This window comes from Alligator mississippiensis, chromosome 2, assembly GCF_030867095.1.
Source record: "Alligator mississippiensis isolate rAllMis1 chromosome 2, rAllMis1, whole genome shotgun sequence".
NCBI classification, from domain to species: Eukaryota; Metazoa; Chordata; order Crocodylia; family Alligatoridae; genus Alligator; species Alligator mississippiensis.
The window spans coordinates 83,997,512-84,014,289 of record NC_081825.1 but is presented as its reverse complement, the minus strand read 5'-3'; the positions used below and the strand labels follow the sequence as shown (position 1 = coordinate 84,014,289).

Here is a 16,778-nt window from a genome sequence, read left to right as displayed (position 1 = left end):
GCACCCTTGTACCCCAGCCAGTCCCTCCGCAGCACACTGAGCCAGGTCAGAGCAACTCCAGGCAGATGGGCTGATCCCCCGGGCCTGCTGCCAGCCGGGGATGCTCGACTCAGCTCAGCATGCTGTCCTGCTTTTTTCTGGTGCGGGATTTGTGTAAACCCACACATGTAAACGCAGAGCCTAGGAGCAATAAACTCCAGCGTGCTATGCACCAGAGCTTATTGCTTGGCATTCATCGCACATGTAGACGCACCCACTGGGCATCTCACAAGTGCACACTTGCGGTTTGCAGCGCCGCATATAGCATGTGCTGCACATGCAGACGCTTGCTGCACAGCTGATTTCCAGCTTGGCACGTTTTTTTGACATCAGGAGATCCTGGTGTCAAAAAAACCCACACCAGAAAAAAGTGGGGCAGCAGATGTGGCTGCAGCTTGCACCACCCACACCAGGAACCATGCTTTGATTGCCGGCCAGGCTCCACAGCCCCGATCACTGCCATTGCAACCCCAGGAAGACCCCCCGTGAGGCTGCAGGGGCCAGCCACAGCCTCCCCTAACCCAACCAGGGCAACTCGTCTGGTGTGTGCAGGGGTGTTCCCTGGGGAACACCTGCCCCTGGGGAACTACAGGTTCCCGCTCATGGGGACACATCCACTGCATCCAGTGTCCGAGGGACATTTTTGAAGTTGCCAAGCTGCACATTCCTCCAACTGCAGCGCTGCGGGGTTGGAGAAGGCAGAGCACTGTCCCTCGCTTTGTCCAGGCTACACTAGGGTGTGCGCATGTCAAAATTGGGCTGGGTGGGGGTGGGGTCAGTACTGGTTCTGGCAAATCTAGTTCTTGGCTTAGTGATGAAATCTTTTACGTTGTGACGCACAACACCCCCGAACTCCCAGGGCGCAGGCGCCTTCAGGCGCTGACAGGTGCCAGGCTAACTCAGGCCAGCACACGCACTCACACAGCCTGTGCATGCGCAACCCGGCAGTGCACACGAAGCTGTGCCCCTCCCTCCCGGCTTCGCTACCCCACCCGGCTCCGCCCCCTTTTCCGAGTCGGCGCATTTTGATTGGCCAATCCCGCCGTCGCTCCACCCATCCTCCAATGGGCACTAACCCCGCCCCTTCCCCTTCCGGCGGCGGCGGCGGCGGCCGTTGGGCAGCCGTTGGCTGGAAGGAGTTGTGCACAGCCATGGAGGCCAGCTTGACGTGCGCGGTCTGCCTGTCGCTGTTCGAGGAGCCGGTGACGCTGCCGCTCTGCTCGCACAACTTCTGCCGCGGCTGCGTGCTCGAGTGCCTGGCCTCCGCCGAGGGCCCGCCGCCGACCGCCCGCGTCCCCGGCCCTGGACCCGCGCGGGGCCCGCGCTGCGCCGAGGAGGGCGCGGCGCGCGTGGCTTGCCCGCTGTGCCGCAAGCCGTGCCCGCTGCCCAGGGGCGGCGCGGCCGCGCTGCCCGTCAACACCACGCTGGCCGAGGTGGTGAAGCTGTACCGGGCCGAGGCGGAGCGGGAGCCGGGGCGCGGCGAGGAGGCGGCGCGGGCGCTGGGGGGAGCCTGCCGCAAGCACCCGGCGCGGCCGCTGCAGCTGTACTGCCGCCTGTGCTGCCAGGCGGGCTGCGGGCAGTGCGTGTCCGAGCTGCACCAGGGCATCTTCCACTGCGTTAACCTGCTGGACACGGTGTATCAGGAGGAGAAAGTAAGGCTCTCCATTTGGGGGCCGCCTGCCCAGGCACCCGCTAAACTTATTGCTCCGTGACTGCCCCTGGGCCCCTGTGGGTCTGCTCTCTGGCTCCTGGTGGAGGCATTGGGACTGTGCCCAGGAGATTAGCGAAGAGCAATTCCCCCCTTAAGGATGAGACACCAAAGCAACTCTCTGGCTCTCCTAGCACCTGGTCCAGTAGTGGGTTTTGCCAAAGCAGCTGTGTCTTAACTAAAAGGAGCTATATCTCTCTTTTTTTCGTTTCTCATGCTCTTTCTGGGCTGTGCACACCACGCAGAGGGAGTGCTGGTCATAGCCCTGTTGCTTTTGTCAGGCATGGTCCACCTGCTGGCATATGTCATGAGGACTGGCAGAGGCTTGCTTGTGTGTGTGGCACCTGACAGGTCAAGAGGGGACAGAAAGGAAAGGGATCAGTTATAACCCTCTATTCAGCACTGGTGAGGCCACGTCTGGAGTACTGTGGCCAGTTTTGGACACCCCCCCCCCCTTTTGTAGGAGGGATGTGGACAAATGAGAGTTCAGCAGAGGGCAGTAAAAATGGTGAGGGGGTGGGGGACATGACCTGTAAGGAAAGACTGAAGGAACTGGGTTGATTTAGTCTAGAGAAGAGGAGGCTGAGGGGTGAATTAATAGTAGCTTTCAACTATCTGAAGGGTGGTTACAAAGAGGATGGAGCTGAACTGTTCTCAGTGGTAGAAGATAACAGAACAGGGAACATGCATTGCAGCAAGGGAAGTTTAGGTTAAATATTAGGAAGAATTTTCTCAATAGGAGTGTAATAAAGCACTGGAATAGGCTACCCTGAGAGGTTGTATACTCTCCATCCTTGAAAGTTTTTAAGACCTGGCTAGACCAAGCCTTGTCTAGGATGATTTAGTTGGGGATGATCCTGCTTTGAGCAGAGGGTTGGACTAGATGACTTCCTGAGGTCCTTTCCAACCCTCATTTTGTTATGATTCTAGGAAGGAGAGGGCAGGAAGGAGTGTCTGTGAGGGATCGGGGCAATTTTGTGGCATGCCTGCCAAAATGGTTGAGACTCGCTTCTTTACACACCAGTTTAAGTTCATCCACACACTATCCCTTAGGTTTGTGGTGTGGCCTGATGGAGTGAGTACCTGGAGTGGCAAGAGTTCTGTGCTGGCTCAAATGCTAGGAATCGGTGCTGAAACTAGGGATCTGCAAAAGCAGCTCACCACCTCTATACAGGAAATGAGTTCATGATCTGATCATAAGGCTTTTAATTGTTTCATATGTGTTGTAGACTCGCATGGATTGTGTTGCCTTTGACATGGTTAAAAGCCCTTCTGTATGGTTAAAATACCCTATTCTAATGTAGAGTTATATCAGGTAATAACCATAACCAAGGGCATGGTGAAAAAAATGGGGTCTTCAGGAACGTTTCAGGACCAGCACCATAGAGAACAGACTTCTATTCCCATTAGTTGGAAAAGATGGCTGAGCCAGGCCTCCCACTTCTTGCTTCAGAACATGCGTTCCTTTATAAAGGTTTGCCTAATATAACTTTTAAGTGCATCTTGGAAGTAGGGGGAAACATCCTTGCTTCTTTTCCCAATGGACCAAACAACAAACTGACCTTCTTTCCTGGAAGAACCTCCACCTTAGCCTAAACAGGGAAGTTATGGAAAACTTTTAGTATGAGTCAAAAATTGACAGTATTAGTGCTTTTAAGTGGTCAGTGTAACAGTAACACCTCCACCTGCCCCCAACCCTGTTGTGTGGACCAAAGTATGGTTTGTTATTGTGAAAGGTAATGCAATATAGCTATCTTTCCTTGTAGCTTTCTAGCTTAAGGCCCAGGTCTAAGCTAGAGTGGATGTATCTGCACAGCTACATAACTTTGAATTGCAACTTTTTAATTGATATGTTTATGCTAGCATAGCTTATTTGCTGCCTCAACCACAGTATAAGCATTTTTAATTGACATGACAGCATCCATGAGGCATGAAGAGCGTTTGTTGCCTTAACTCATATGTAAAGTTACAACACTTTCAGGTGTAGACAAGCCCAAGAAATACTATTTTTGAGAGAGAGGTACTAATGCAAATTTCTCTATTTTTCTACAAAGTATGCAGGGTCCTTTAAGGATGTGTTAGAAGCTGAACTGGTGGCAAATATAGGGTTAAAGAGCATCATGTGTTTTTATTAAATTGCGCAGATTAACTATACATTTTTCAATTTTTATTTTATAGTTAACCTTTTTCAGTAGTCTGAAGAAAGTAAGAGCAATTAATGAGAAGCTGGAAAAGGAAATATCAAGTCATCAAAAAGCTGCGGAGGTAAGCTAATTATAATAGTCTCTGTAAAGAAGGAGCATTGTTAATTTGCTGCTTAATTCAAGGGCGGGGGGGGTGTGGGTGTGTGAACATGAAAATTAGACACCTTTTCAACTATTGAAAAATGAATTGTGGAACCACCACTTCACAAGGTAGCTCTTTGGCCTATGTTAATCATTTACCCAAAGTTTGTAACTGTTGCTATCACCTGAAGGTCATAGTGTAGTCAATACCATAGCAAGCTTCTGACACTTTAGTTCATCCAGTAAAGTGTAAAGATAGTAACCAAGGCTTTACTTTTGTAAATTGCTGTGTTTCTAGATGATGTTGAACAACGAAGCAGAAATAATTACAATGGAATTTGAAGAAATTTTCAAAAATCTGGAAATGAAAAAAAAGCAATTGCTAGAAGACCTTGAAAATCAAAGAAGTAAGAAGGAGAAAGAGTTACAAATTTGGAAAAAAATGAAGGGAATTCACAAGATAACTATTGAAAATTTCCTGAAGGATTGTGAAAAGCTGGTCGATGAATGTGATCCTCAGTGTTTCTTGGAGGTGATAGCTTTTATATGAATTTTTGCTAATGGTTTTTATAATGCTTTTAGAACACCATGTATAGATGCGATGTGGGGGAGGTGGAGTTCAGGTTTTGCCATATTGATTGGATTAAAGAAAACTACTTATTGTTGTTAAGTCAGTTCTTTTTGCCAGTTGAAGAGTTACTATTTTTTTCCCCCCCTTGGTTGGGACAGCCCCTTCAGAAGTCTATAGCGTGATCTACTCTTGAAAAGGATGTAAATATTAGGACTCAAATATTTGTTTGAATCCCATGTTTTCTAGTATAAGATATAAAAGATCTCATTTTATTCAGCCTGTCAACTTTAAAAAACAGTTCTCATCATAACTAAACACTGGTACATGTTTAAAGGCAGCTTGCTTTTCTTAGCCATTGGTAATGGCTGACATACCAAGAAGTGGTGAATTTAACATGGACAGAATGGATATACACTGTTGTAGTTTTCCTGCAATGTGTGGTGGTGTTTTTTTCCAGTCATTGCCTAATTTTTAATTCTATAATAAGCCACTTATATATCAGATAAATACCTCTTTCACCGATCTTTAGTATTGCCAAACTCATTGAAAACAATACTCGTTGTCTATAGAAACAGGCTGTTCCAAGTTTTGTGTTGGTTCCTGTTTGGTTTTGCTGTACAGCAAGGCTCCTTGCTTTGTTTCTCAGAACAACTTATGTCTTTCATAATCTTTAAATTGACAGGACCTAGTCACTTTCGACAGTTATGTAGTTAAACCATGCCTTTGTGATGACAGATCAGGGCTGTCCAACTGGCAGCTCACTCTGGGCGCTACTCCCCCCCCCCCCCCATTGCTTTCCTGCTGCTGACACTGGCGTTTGAGCTTCTTCTCCCACTTCCTACCCCCACCCCTTCGGGCTGCACAGCACAGTCCAACATACTAAGAAAGTCCATGGCCCAGGAGACCTAGGGGCCCTTCATGACACAGTGAGCACTGTGGTGCTTGGAGCATGTGGACCATAAAGCAGCTGGAGGAGGCCACATGGCCCCTAGCCACCTAAAGAGTTTGGCAGGCCTGAAGTAGATGGTAGGCCAGAGGGTTCCGCACATTTAACCTGTGTGCTGATAGCTATTGATTTCTGCAATGTAAGTAATAGCAGAAATTGGAATAAGTATCTTCTTATGCAATTAAGTGAATTATTGACTTATTTAGTATGTCTATAAATGGACAAAATTCTTCAGGATATAACTTGTAACTCATTTGCTTCCTAGAGTACTATTTTTACAAATGCCCTTTGTGATGTTCATTTGTAGTTATTTTGTTTCTGGGAATATCCTGAGACTGTTAAAGAGCTACACCTGATGTTTTGGGTGATGCTACACATTAACTAATTTATATCATTCTCTTTCTCTTGTTTTATTGTGTTCTTACTAACTTAGTTAACTCTTTTTGCTAGTTTTAAAGTTGCTGTTTTTTCCTTTTCTGGAACATCTCTTGAAATTGTAAAGTGTGATCTGCTTCTTGAAAAGTTTAATTCTGGCAGGAATCTTTCCAAGGCTGGTGTGCTTCCTTCCATAACTTGAATGTGATTTTGAAAATATATTGCGGGGGGGGGGGTTCCCTTCTTTTTGTGGTACCTCTTTTTGATGTTTTTACTTTTTGATAGACCTGTAGGGGGAGAGGGAGTATGGAGGCAGGAAAGTCATAGCCACACTGTGTGGCTCAGTTTTCTGTTACTTGGATTTGGCCTCTTAGAAAGGAATCTTACTTCAGCCTAAATACAGAATGCTGGTGGATAAGCAGTTCCCTCAGACCTAGAATGCTGAATATTCCCTGTGCATACTTTTATGGTTAAGTGCTAAAAGTCTTTAATGATGGTGAAAAAGTAAGGGATATAATGTTGTTGTTTTTTTTATCTGTCACAGGTGTTCCAATAAAGTAATGATTTTCTTCTGAATCTAAAAAACTTCCTTATCACTAATGCTTTTTTTTTTTAATTATAGGTGGCATGTGGATTAAATAAAAGGTATGATTTTCTTGTTCTCGTTTGTGTTGTTTATTTTATATTTTACTAAAGAAATAAGGAACAGCAAAATGATGATTATAGATATCATGGTGGCAGATGTACACCAGATACTATAGATGTACTACAGTATATTTATTCATTTATCTGAGCCCTCAGTTCACTAACTAGTAACTACTGATGTTGTGTAACAAAATTGTCTCTTAAATTTTACTGTATTAAACTTATGTGCTCTTAAGTTTGGGATATTATCATGTTAATTCCTTACAACAGGCTGTGGTTTTGCTTATCTGAACAAATTAAGCTACCCAAATGACTTTTCAGACTATGCTTCCTAAATGGGTTTGGATAACTGAAGATGTGTTGTAACGTTTAGAAATTTGCCTTAACTTTCAGTTAAATAACAGCTCTTTGGTTGCAAAATATTAACATAATTGCCAAATTCTGTGATTAATATTAAAAGTATGAATTCATACCTTTTTTAAAACTGGATTTTTTTTTTGCAATAAGGTATTATTTTCAAATTTATGGTGGTCCAGTGTTTAGTTGTTTAGTCCTTACTGAAAATTGTGAACATCGGTAATCATCTAAAATATTTTAACACAGTCATTACTTTCTAATTTTAAACTATTTTTAGAGTTTTATTGGATTTGGTACATCATCTTCACACTCCTTATAACTGGTAAGAATCAAACAAATACTGTCTCAGACTTCTAAGGAAATTAGGTTACATAATTTATCAACCAATTGGCTTGTTTTTAAGTGTTGATCATTTTATGTAACATTTGACTTTTAGGGCATGTCTGTACCCTCCAAAGGGCTGTGCTAGGCAGTGTCATAGTGAAGCATGACACAGCCACACAATATATGTCACGTTCCAGAACAGTTTTAACATAGCTGCCTTAGTGTGGCATTGAATGCTCACCAGTAAACTTAATTTGTTGCACCAGAAAGAAAAAGTAATTACTTGCTGTCCTTGAACAGAAATGCTTAACCCACATGAGCATGGCCTACCCTATCCTCTTAATATTAATACTAGTTTTCTTCTTTGTCCATGGATATCTTGTCAATACATCTCACTGCTCCATTTGAATACTTTGCAACCTGTTTCTAATTTAAAATCTGTACTTTAGCTTAGTAGATGTCAGGAGGCTCTGAGACTACAACGTATATTTTCTGAGGGAGCAGAGAGTGTTTTGGACCTTTGTTGCCTGGTCATGCAGCCATTATCTATGAAATAATTATCAAGAACTTTGAATAAAGAAATTTTGAGATACTCTGAAGTAAAGTTTATATGGAATTGGAAAAAATTCTGTTTTCCATATCTGGTGTGCATCAATCAATGCATCTCCAGCAAAACCAAGGAAGAATCACTTCCGCTCTACTCGGCATTGGTGACACCGCAGATGGAGTACTGTGTCCAGTTCTGGGCGCCACACTTCAACAAGGACATGGAAAATATTGAGAGAGCCCAGAGAAGGGCCACCCATTTAATCAGAGCCTTGCATGGCAAGCCATACAAGGAAAGGCTGTGTGACCTGGGATTCTTCAGCCTGAAGAAGAGAAGGTTGAGAGGGGACTTGGTAGCATCTACATCAGGGGTGTACATCAAGGGTTTGGTGAACAATGGTTCACCTGGGCACCCTTGGGGGAAAACCATATGCAATGGTCACAAACTCCTGGAAGACTGTTTCAGGCTCAATGTTAGGAAAAACTTCTTCACAGCTAGAGTGTCCAGACAGTTGAATAAGCTCCCTCTAGAGATGGTGCAATCACCTACCCTGAAAATCTTCAACAGGAGACTGGACAGTCACCTTGCTGGGGTCACTTGACCCCAGTTGTCTTTCCTGCTTGGTGCAGGAGGGCTGGACCTGATGATTTTTTCCGAGGTCCATTCCAGCCTACGTTCTGTGTATCTATAAATTTCCTTTCGGCTAATTTCCTAAGCAATGGGAGTGTTTCTAGTCTTTTGGGTTATTTTAATGAGTTGGAACCCTGAATGTTGCAGTTTATACACATTTGTTCAATCAGTTGTAATGGATGGAATCGACAAGTTTGATGTAATGGAGTACAGTACCTTCGTTTGTTAATTTCAGGTTTGCTTACACGCAAATGCCATATAGCTCTTTAAAGTTTTGTATTAAAATGTTTAATACTTAATAGGGTAATATATCTTTTTAAAAAATGAGGTAAAAGTATAAGTTGAAAATGGAACTGTTTAGAATTCTGCTGTGATACCTTCACCAATTACTTCTGAAGAGGTATGTGGAATTCGGGTTCAGGAACAGTAGCTATAACGATACTTGCAGTTTCTTTTTATTCATCAGTTGTATATTTAGCGTTTCTCAGTAGAATGACAAGTTTCCTTGCTGTTTTGTGATTTGGTAGAAGTAGTGATTTTAAAAAATAACAACAAAAATAATAGTAGTCTGACAGTCGGTATATTAACCTGTTTGTGCCCAATTTCATTATGTCCCATCTTTAAGCATTGATGTATATGGTAAACAAAACTAAGTGCTTAAGTAATGAGATCATACCATTTCAAAGGGAAAAAACACCTCTCTTAGACTGAAACTGTTGCCATGTATAGAGCTAAAAGCACTAACCCTTTTAGATTCTGAAGTACGGTTTCTCTGAGGAACAAACATCGTGTAACACATTATACAATCATAGAAGACTAGGGTTGACAGGGACCTCAGGATGTTATGTAGTCCAATCCCCTGCTTTGAGCAAGACCGTTCCCAACTATTTCATCCTAACCAAGGCTTTCTCTACCTGGATCTTAAAAACCTCTGAGGCTGGAGACTCAGCAACCTCTCTGAGTAGCCTGTTTTAGTGTTTTATGACTACCCTCCTCATGAGAGAGGAGTTTTTTCCTAATATCTAACCTAAACTTCCCTTGTTGCAGCTTAAGAGCGTTGATCCTTGTTCCATCATCTTTCATTACTCGGTGCATCTACATGTAATATTAATGTGACACAATAAACTGGCACAGTTTGTGCTAGAGTTTATTGCTGCAGAGGGGCTGGCTGTGGCACAAAGGTGCTCCAATGTGGGGCTAGCTGGCAGGCAGCCCCTGCGCTGTAGTAGCCTTGTGCCCCAGCCAGCCCCAGTGTTGCCATGGAGTAAATAACTCCATCATAGGATCGTACTTGTGTTGGGCAGTGCTATCCTATGGCAGAGTTTGTTTACTCTGGCCAAATAGGGGCGCACGTGTAGACATAACACTTTACTGCAGAGCTAATTGGTCAACTCTGCAGTAAAGTAGATGTGCCCACTGGGAACAGTCCGCCTCCATCCTCTTTGGAACCACCCTTCAGGTAGTTGAAGGGTGCTATTAAATCTCCCCACAGTCTTCTCTTACCCAGACTAAATAAACCCAGTTCTGTCAGCCTCTCCCCACAAGTGTGCCCCCTAGCCAATTTCACTGCCCTCTACTGGACTTTTCAATTTGTCCATATCCTTTATGTAGTGGGGGCCCAAAACTGGACACAGTACTTCAGTTATGGCCTCACTAGTGCTGAATAGAGAGAAATAATCACCTCCCTCAATCTGCTGGCAACTCTCCTACTAATGCAGCCTAGTATGCTGTTAGCCATCTTTGCAACAAGAGCACACGGTTGGATCATATTCAGCTTTTTGTCTACTGTAACCTCCGGGTCCTTTTCTATAGGAAAATCTAAATTAAGATCTTCTCATTGATTTATTCAGCAGTTCTTCCAGTATATATTTTTTAAAAAGAAATTCAGGATTTGCTTTCCATCTACAGACTGCTTCATATTGATTTTATATTAAGCTCATATGAACTTTTTTGCTTTTTGCTTCTAGACATTAAGAAAGGGGACAGTTGTTTAAAGGATATTTTAATTTATTTTCCAGAATGAAGACTCAGCTTGACCTGATGCACATAGCATCTAGCTATGAAAAAGAACCAGAGTACACCCGGAAGCAAATGGATATTAAATCTGTAGTTAAGGAAATACTGGCCTTGCAGCTAACTCCAGTTGAACACTGCATTGTTAAAGGTATTCTCATTAACTGCATTACTTTTCTATAGTGCATATTTTATCATCTTGCAGCACTATATGAGATATTTCATACTAAAACAGTACTTCCTTTCATGCTGAAAAGGAAAGTTATTTTAATTGTCTTACTTTGACAGTTGTGTAATGAAAAATTAGCACAAGTGGGCTTTATGTATGGTACTGTGTATTTTTTTTTTTTTAATTGGTCTTATTTTTTTCTACTCTTAGCTGATCTTCCTTCTGGAGGAAATGAAAGCTTACCTGGGAATTTTGTATTTAAAAATAGTGTAAAACATTGGAAAGACCAGAAGACCATACACAAGACATTTTATGTAAGTTCTTGTGTACAAGATTTACAACATACTTTAATTTTAAAAGTCTTGCTGTGTTTTGGCCTTGATGTTAAAATGTGCTGTGTCTGTGGTAAAACATTTTTACAGCCTGTAGCAGGACAAGAGGAAACATTCACTGATGGCGGTGGGATCTGTACTCGCTTGATGTCAATATCAGGAATGTTGGCATTTCAAAATATGAGTCCTGAGGTAAGAATATACTGGTCAGCTATCAATTCCTGGGCTATTAAGCACACTGGTTCAGATGTGTTCTGTGTCCATTCCACAGCCTTTTCCTGGAATGTGAAACAAGCTCCACTACTTTTGTTCTTGGTTAATTGATCACCTAATCAATCTGTTCAGCTGCTCTTTGAAATATCAGGGATCTGTTGTACTTCAGTCCACTGCACATTACAGTTGCTCACTAGTAAAATCAAATGGCTTAATCAAGAGGGTAGTACAATTTTTTTTTTTTTTTTTGTCCAATTTTCACAGTCAAATAATCTCAATTTAGGAAAGAGAGCCATGTTCATATGGCAGGGTGAATGTATTACCTTTTAATATATTCAGACCTCTGTCTCCAGAAACACTTCTTTAAAAAGATAAAGTTACTGGGTAGAGCGTTCCTTTTTTGATGTCTGTCACTTTATGTGTAATCAAGGTTGTAACTCAAGCTACAGATTTTTAAACCACTGGTTCCAGTGATGGGATGGGATCATTACATCACTTGTACAGTAGGTCAGGTATACACAGTATGCCAAGACCCAATTTCTTCTGACTAGTTTTTTGAAAAGCTTTCTCTTGGTTTTACTCAGTTTCATCAGCTGCACTGAATTTTGGCTGATTCAGAATAGTTTTGCCTAACCGTTCTCTGTGGTAGATGGAAAAATGTCTTCCAATTTTGTTGTTCATTTGGCAAGAGATACTGCCTCTTCTGTTCCTTATTACTAAAGGTTTTATTCACCTTAAATTCCTACCCAATAAAGAATTTATGTTGTGGAAATTAATATATCCCTGCTTACCCTCATACTTCTAAGCTATCTACTTTGGCTTGCAGAGTGAGTGAACCTAAATGTAGATATGATCTGAAAGGTGGGTTTTGTCCCTTAATGACTGCTAGATGAAATCTGTCCAGTATGCAAGTAGAAGGGCATTTTCCAGAAACCCTATTTTAGTCTCTGAATCAAGGTGCGTCTAAATCCGTCCTTTAAAATTGGTTGACATATTTTATTGGCCATGTCTGTGCCAGAATAAAACCAGTTCCTCCCTAAAGCTGCTTATCAAAGGTATGTAAAGCGGTAACTTTATTTTAGTCAGTAAAGTAGCACATATGATTTGAGCTTCAGGGAGAGGTGTGAAGAGGGACTGGATAATGTCTAACCTGTGGCCTACTGATTAGAGCCAGGAAGCAGGAGATGCAGGTTCAGATACTCTCTCAACAAAGAGGCCCTAGAACTTGTGACTCCTGGGTATTCCAAGCCTTCTCCTGCCCTCCTCCCCTTTCTTACTCCTGTCCACAACTGTCCCGCTAGTCATGGGCATTTACTTAGCTACAATACTGGGACTTGCCTAGGGTTACATGTTATACCCGGGCAAGTGAATGGCACCACATCTGTTCCTGGCCAGAACACAGCCCTACTGAGCATGCTTAACAGCAATTTGGACACTTGCTTATTCACACATCACCTTGAATAGTGGTATAAACTGCGTGTAAATGCTAAAAATGTCTCTTATCTGTCAGGGTAACTGTCATGCATATAAAGTAAAATAGGAATAGCCGCTTTGGGCATCTTTACACGTGGCCTGGGATCCGGCTCTCAGGAGCTGCTCTAGGTAGAGCATCCACAGTGTCTCGTATTAGTGTCCCATGCTTCAAAATGGCAGTGGGGGCGCTTTAACTAAAGCTTGCTGAACAAGTTTTAGTTTAAGCGTTAAAGCATTTAGTTAAAGTGCCCCCACTGCCATTTTGAAGCACGGGAACGCTGAATACATGTGATACTAAGTTGGTGTGTGCTAATTGGCATGGTCCCAGCAGATTTGATTAATCAAGTTTGGTGTGGCACATGCTAATTAGCAGGCATCCGGCATGTATAAAGGTCCCCTTAGTCTTCAAACCAAGCCAACATACCCACTGGTTGCATGATTGATCAAATGAGTCTTCTGTATGCAGTTTTGATTGTACACCTTGTTAATTTCTGAAGTGCTCCTCTCAGTTTTTGCCAAAGTTATCTCGAATAGTTCATCTAATTCTATCTACCAATATTTTAATTGCACCAATACATCCATTCTAGGGAAACTTTTCTATGGATTCTTGTTATAAAAAAAGGTTTTTATCAAGTAAAACATAACTTTAAAAATAGTTTGTAGCACCAAATAACAGTAGATTGGAATCAAGTTTTTCATTCACAAGTATTTTAGATTTCAAAATGCCAGAGCTTCTATTTGAAATTTATTGCCAAAATCAGAACTAGTTAGTACTTCAGCTTCTGGTCAGCAAATTTGTATGTACTCTCACAGTCAAGTATTTAACTTAGTTGCTGAGGACCCTATTGATCTTTATTTAGGTAACTTAGATATTAGACTATTAGAAATATAAATGTCTTCTAAGCATACATTTACTTTCTATTGCCCTCCATACACTACCATCAAAATGCTTAAGATGCTGAAAGTAATCCTGTCCTTCTCAAAAGTGTCAGAGTATATAAACACAATAAATTAAAAAATAGCCGTAACATATTATTTAAAGACTTAGTAGTCTTAGCTGACTGTTTTTATTCTTTTCTATAATTGTAGGAACTACGTTATAAATATTATATGGGCCATCGGAAAACATCAGATCAGGTTAAGATGCCTACTGCACACATAAATAAAAAGCATAAGTTTGTGATTGGCTCTTTGAAGAGTGCATCATCAGCAGTTTCTCATTTTTGTTCATCTGCAAAAGTGAAAGATATGGGAATAATGAAAACAGAAAAATTAGAAAGAGAAAAAGCTTTTGATAATACTAGTGTTTCCAAGTCCTGTAGTCAAGGATTCAGCATTCCACCTATGAACAGGGATTTCCCTGTAGTAAGCAGTGACTTGAAGTTACTTAATGGGACAGGATCTCAAGAAGTGAGCAAACACCCTCCACCATCAGATGAATCAAAGAGCTCAGTAGCTAGAGACAAAGTACAAGTGCCTCAATCATCTGAAAAGCAAACATGTTTCAGTACTGCACCTAGTTTACTGCAGTTAGCAACAGCATCTGACACAACTTCAAATTCAACTGAAAGACTTCCACTTTCATCTTTTGTCCTTGGTTCAGCTGATGACTTGCTACCCAAGTTCAATAAGGCTGTAGCTACAGTGCCTTTCCAAAAGGCAAATAGAGAATCAGCTTTCCCTACTTTTTATTTGGGAAACTGTAATACCCAAATTAAAATGGATAATCAAGAAGGAAATAAGGATACAAAGCTAAGTTTAACCAAGGCTAAAGATTCTGCTACTTCTGCCAGTCATAACCTAGGATCAGCTGATGTTGGAAAGCCATTTTTTTCATTTACCTTTGGCAACTCAGAAGACTTTTTTACAGTATCTAAACTCAGCAGTTCTTCGAAGGCTTCACCATTTTCTTCATGCTTTAATGAGAAGCCAGCTGAACAAAGTACAGTACTTCAGACAGGTACAGAGAACAACAGTTCTGCAAACAAAACTGTAGAACCTAAGTGGCTAAAATCACCAACATTATTTTCATGGGAACAGACTACTTTTAATACTCCAGAAGTTACCACAACTTGTATAACATCCAGTGTTGCCAGAGGGAAGAATGATGGTTCCAAGACTCCCCCTCCCTTTGGTGACGATATATTTTCCTTCTCAAATAACTGTCCCCTGGAATGTAAATCTTCACCTCTCTTTACATTTGGAAGCACTGTCAAAAGTAGCCCAGATTCAGTAGCTTCCTCCTCAATGTTGTTTTTATCTCATAAGAATAAAGATGAAAGCGAAAAAATTAAACTGGGATCTGACAAAACGTGTCCTGATGAAGAAGCACCTATGCCTCCAGTATGTAAATTGGCCGTTTCTGAACTTAGTCCAAAAGGTAGCAGTACATTTTTTTCTTTGGACATATCTGTGAAGACTGAAGAAGCAGTTGCTAAGCAAAATGCTCTGTGTAGTTCTCCTACAGTTAACCCTTTGTTTACAACAGACCTTTCTGTTAAAGGAGGCAAGACCTGTTCCATTCCAGGGGCTGCAGCAACACAGTCACAAATGGAGCTGAAGGTTGCAGATGACAGCAGCGTAGTTGTTGCTAATAAATGTAAGTCACACCAAGATTTAGGAGAGTTTTCTAGGAAGAAGGATGAACTTGAAACTCTGCTGCTTCAGAATACTGCTCACCTTGCCCCTATCACGGCTCCACTTGCAGTAGAAAAGGGAGGTGACGCACCAAATGATGCATTCTCCGATACAGAAGAACTAAGTCAAGCATCCATCTCCAGTGACTGTAGCAGTGCATCAGAATATTTTTCTGTTGCTGAAGACAAAATATCTGCTAGTAGAAAGTCAGGCATGTGCAACAGAGAATAAAGTACAAGAGACTTTCCTTCAAGGTAAATGATATTTAGGTATCTGTTGGTATTAAGTAAATGATATTTAGGTATCTGTTGGTATTAAGGAAGTACTGCTGCTAAGATGCATAGCCAGTTAAAAATGGGATATCTTAAGGGTTTTTAGTGCTTCTTTTCTCCATTAATCTTATGGGGAAATGAGGGTCTATACTAAAGACACAAATGCCATATTAACTAATAAATTCAAGTGAAATTATTAGTAGGGATATTGTTTTCAGGGTATGATCTAACACTACTGAATGTTAACCTTGAAGAAAGTCTTCCTGTGTTTAAATATATAATTCATTCCCAATGAAGACTTGATACTCTTAGGAGGCATTATCTGTACTTGAAGCTGGAATCTTGTAAAAGCAGTAGAGATATGGATTGTTCTGACTGTGGTTTCTCCATGCTATATTTAGCTTAAGTTGTAGATAAAAACTTGAAGTAGGTCACTCTTTTACTGCAGTAATAAAAAGAGCATTTTGATTTCTCTCAAGCCTTTCAACAGTAATGCATCTGAATTAATCTTTTAACATAATTCTCACATTTTGGTATATACTGGTGAAGATATCTACTACACTCTTATGAAATGCAATCCTAAATCCATAGGAACTACTGTAGATACTCCATGTGGAGTGTTTGATCTACATACCATGTCAATATGTCTGGAGAGAGAGTGGTTTTAACTGTTGTCAAATTACCTACTGCAGCTAGAGTAATCTAGTGAATTTGTAGCTTGTGTTAATATGACACTGGCTGGGGATAAAACTTACCTAAATCTATATGCCATCTCCAAAAGATTATTAACTATGGAAACCTGGAAGCTTCTATATTGGGTCAAATCAGAGATCTACTTGGCAAAGTACACGGTATCAAGTAAGGCCTATACCCAATACTTCAAAGGAAAGATTAAGAACGTTGTTGTGGGAAGATGTAGTTTAATACCTAACAGCTAACTTAAGTCTTGAAACCTATCCTGTCAAAACGGTTCAGGTAAGCTGTCCTGAGCATTTGCTGGGAAGGACAGCATATAAATTGCATAAATAAACTCTAGATATTCTTGTTGTCTGTGTCTGTTCCCTTTTTGAATCATGCAGAATTCTTGGCCTCTGACCTAACTGGGTATTATATAGAAAAAGTATTATTACTGAGTTTGAAAGATGATCAATTTAGAACTGGAATTTCTTATTTAATTTCATTTGTCTTGTGTTCTAAGACCATAGAAATTCCCAGACTACTGTTTCTATGCTATTTTGCATA

General features: G+C 41.4%; 1 protein-coding gene across 3 annotated transcripts; it reads left to right on the top strand.

Annotated features, from left to right (window-relative positions):
• Window positions 1-1,138: 1,138 nt before the first annotated feature.
• On the top strand, window positions 1,139-16,582 carry LOC102567121 (uncharacterized). 3 transcript variants are annotated; one of them, XM_059721895.1, is made up of 9 exons: window positions 1,139-1,691; window positions 3,926-4,012; window positions 4,331-4,564; window positions 6,547-6,569; window positions 10,446-10,591; window positions 10,820-10,923; window positions 11,032-11,133; window positions 13,717-15,533; window positions 15,566-16,582. In XM_059721895.1, the coding sequence occupies exons 1-8, from the start codon at window positions 1,191-1,193 to the stop codon at window positions 15,493-15,495; spliced, it is 2,976 nt and encodes a 991-aa protein (XP_059577878.1). In that variant the 5' UTR covers window positions 1,139-1,190; the 3' UTR covers window positions 15,496-15,533; window positions 15,566-16,582. The 3 variants fall into 3 exon arrangements, with proteins under 3 accessions (XP_059577878.1, XP_019333399.2, XP_059577879.1); XM_019477854.2 differs by having other exon boundaries at window positions 13,717-16,582; XM_059721896.1 differs by lacking the exon at window positions 11,032-11,133 and having other exon boundaries at window positions 13,717-16,582.
• Window positions 16,583-16,778: the final 196 nt, after the last annotated feature.

Coding starts and splice junctions, on each gene's coding strand:
- LOC102567121 (XM_059721895.1), top strand. CDS start 1,191: ATGGAGGCCAGCTTGACGTGCGCGGTCTGCCTGTCGCTGTTCGAGGAG. Junction 4,565..6,546: donor ATCCTCAGTGTTTCTTGGAG/GTGATAGCTTTT, acceptor TTTTAATTATAG/GTGGCATGTGGATTAAATAA. Junction 11,134..13,716: donor TTCAAAATATGAGTCCTGAG/GTAAGAATATAC, acceptor CTATAATTGTAG/GAACTACGTTATAAATATTA.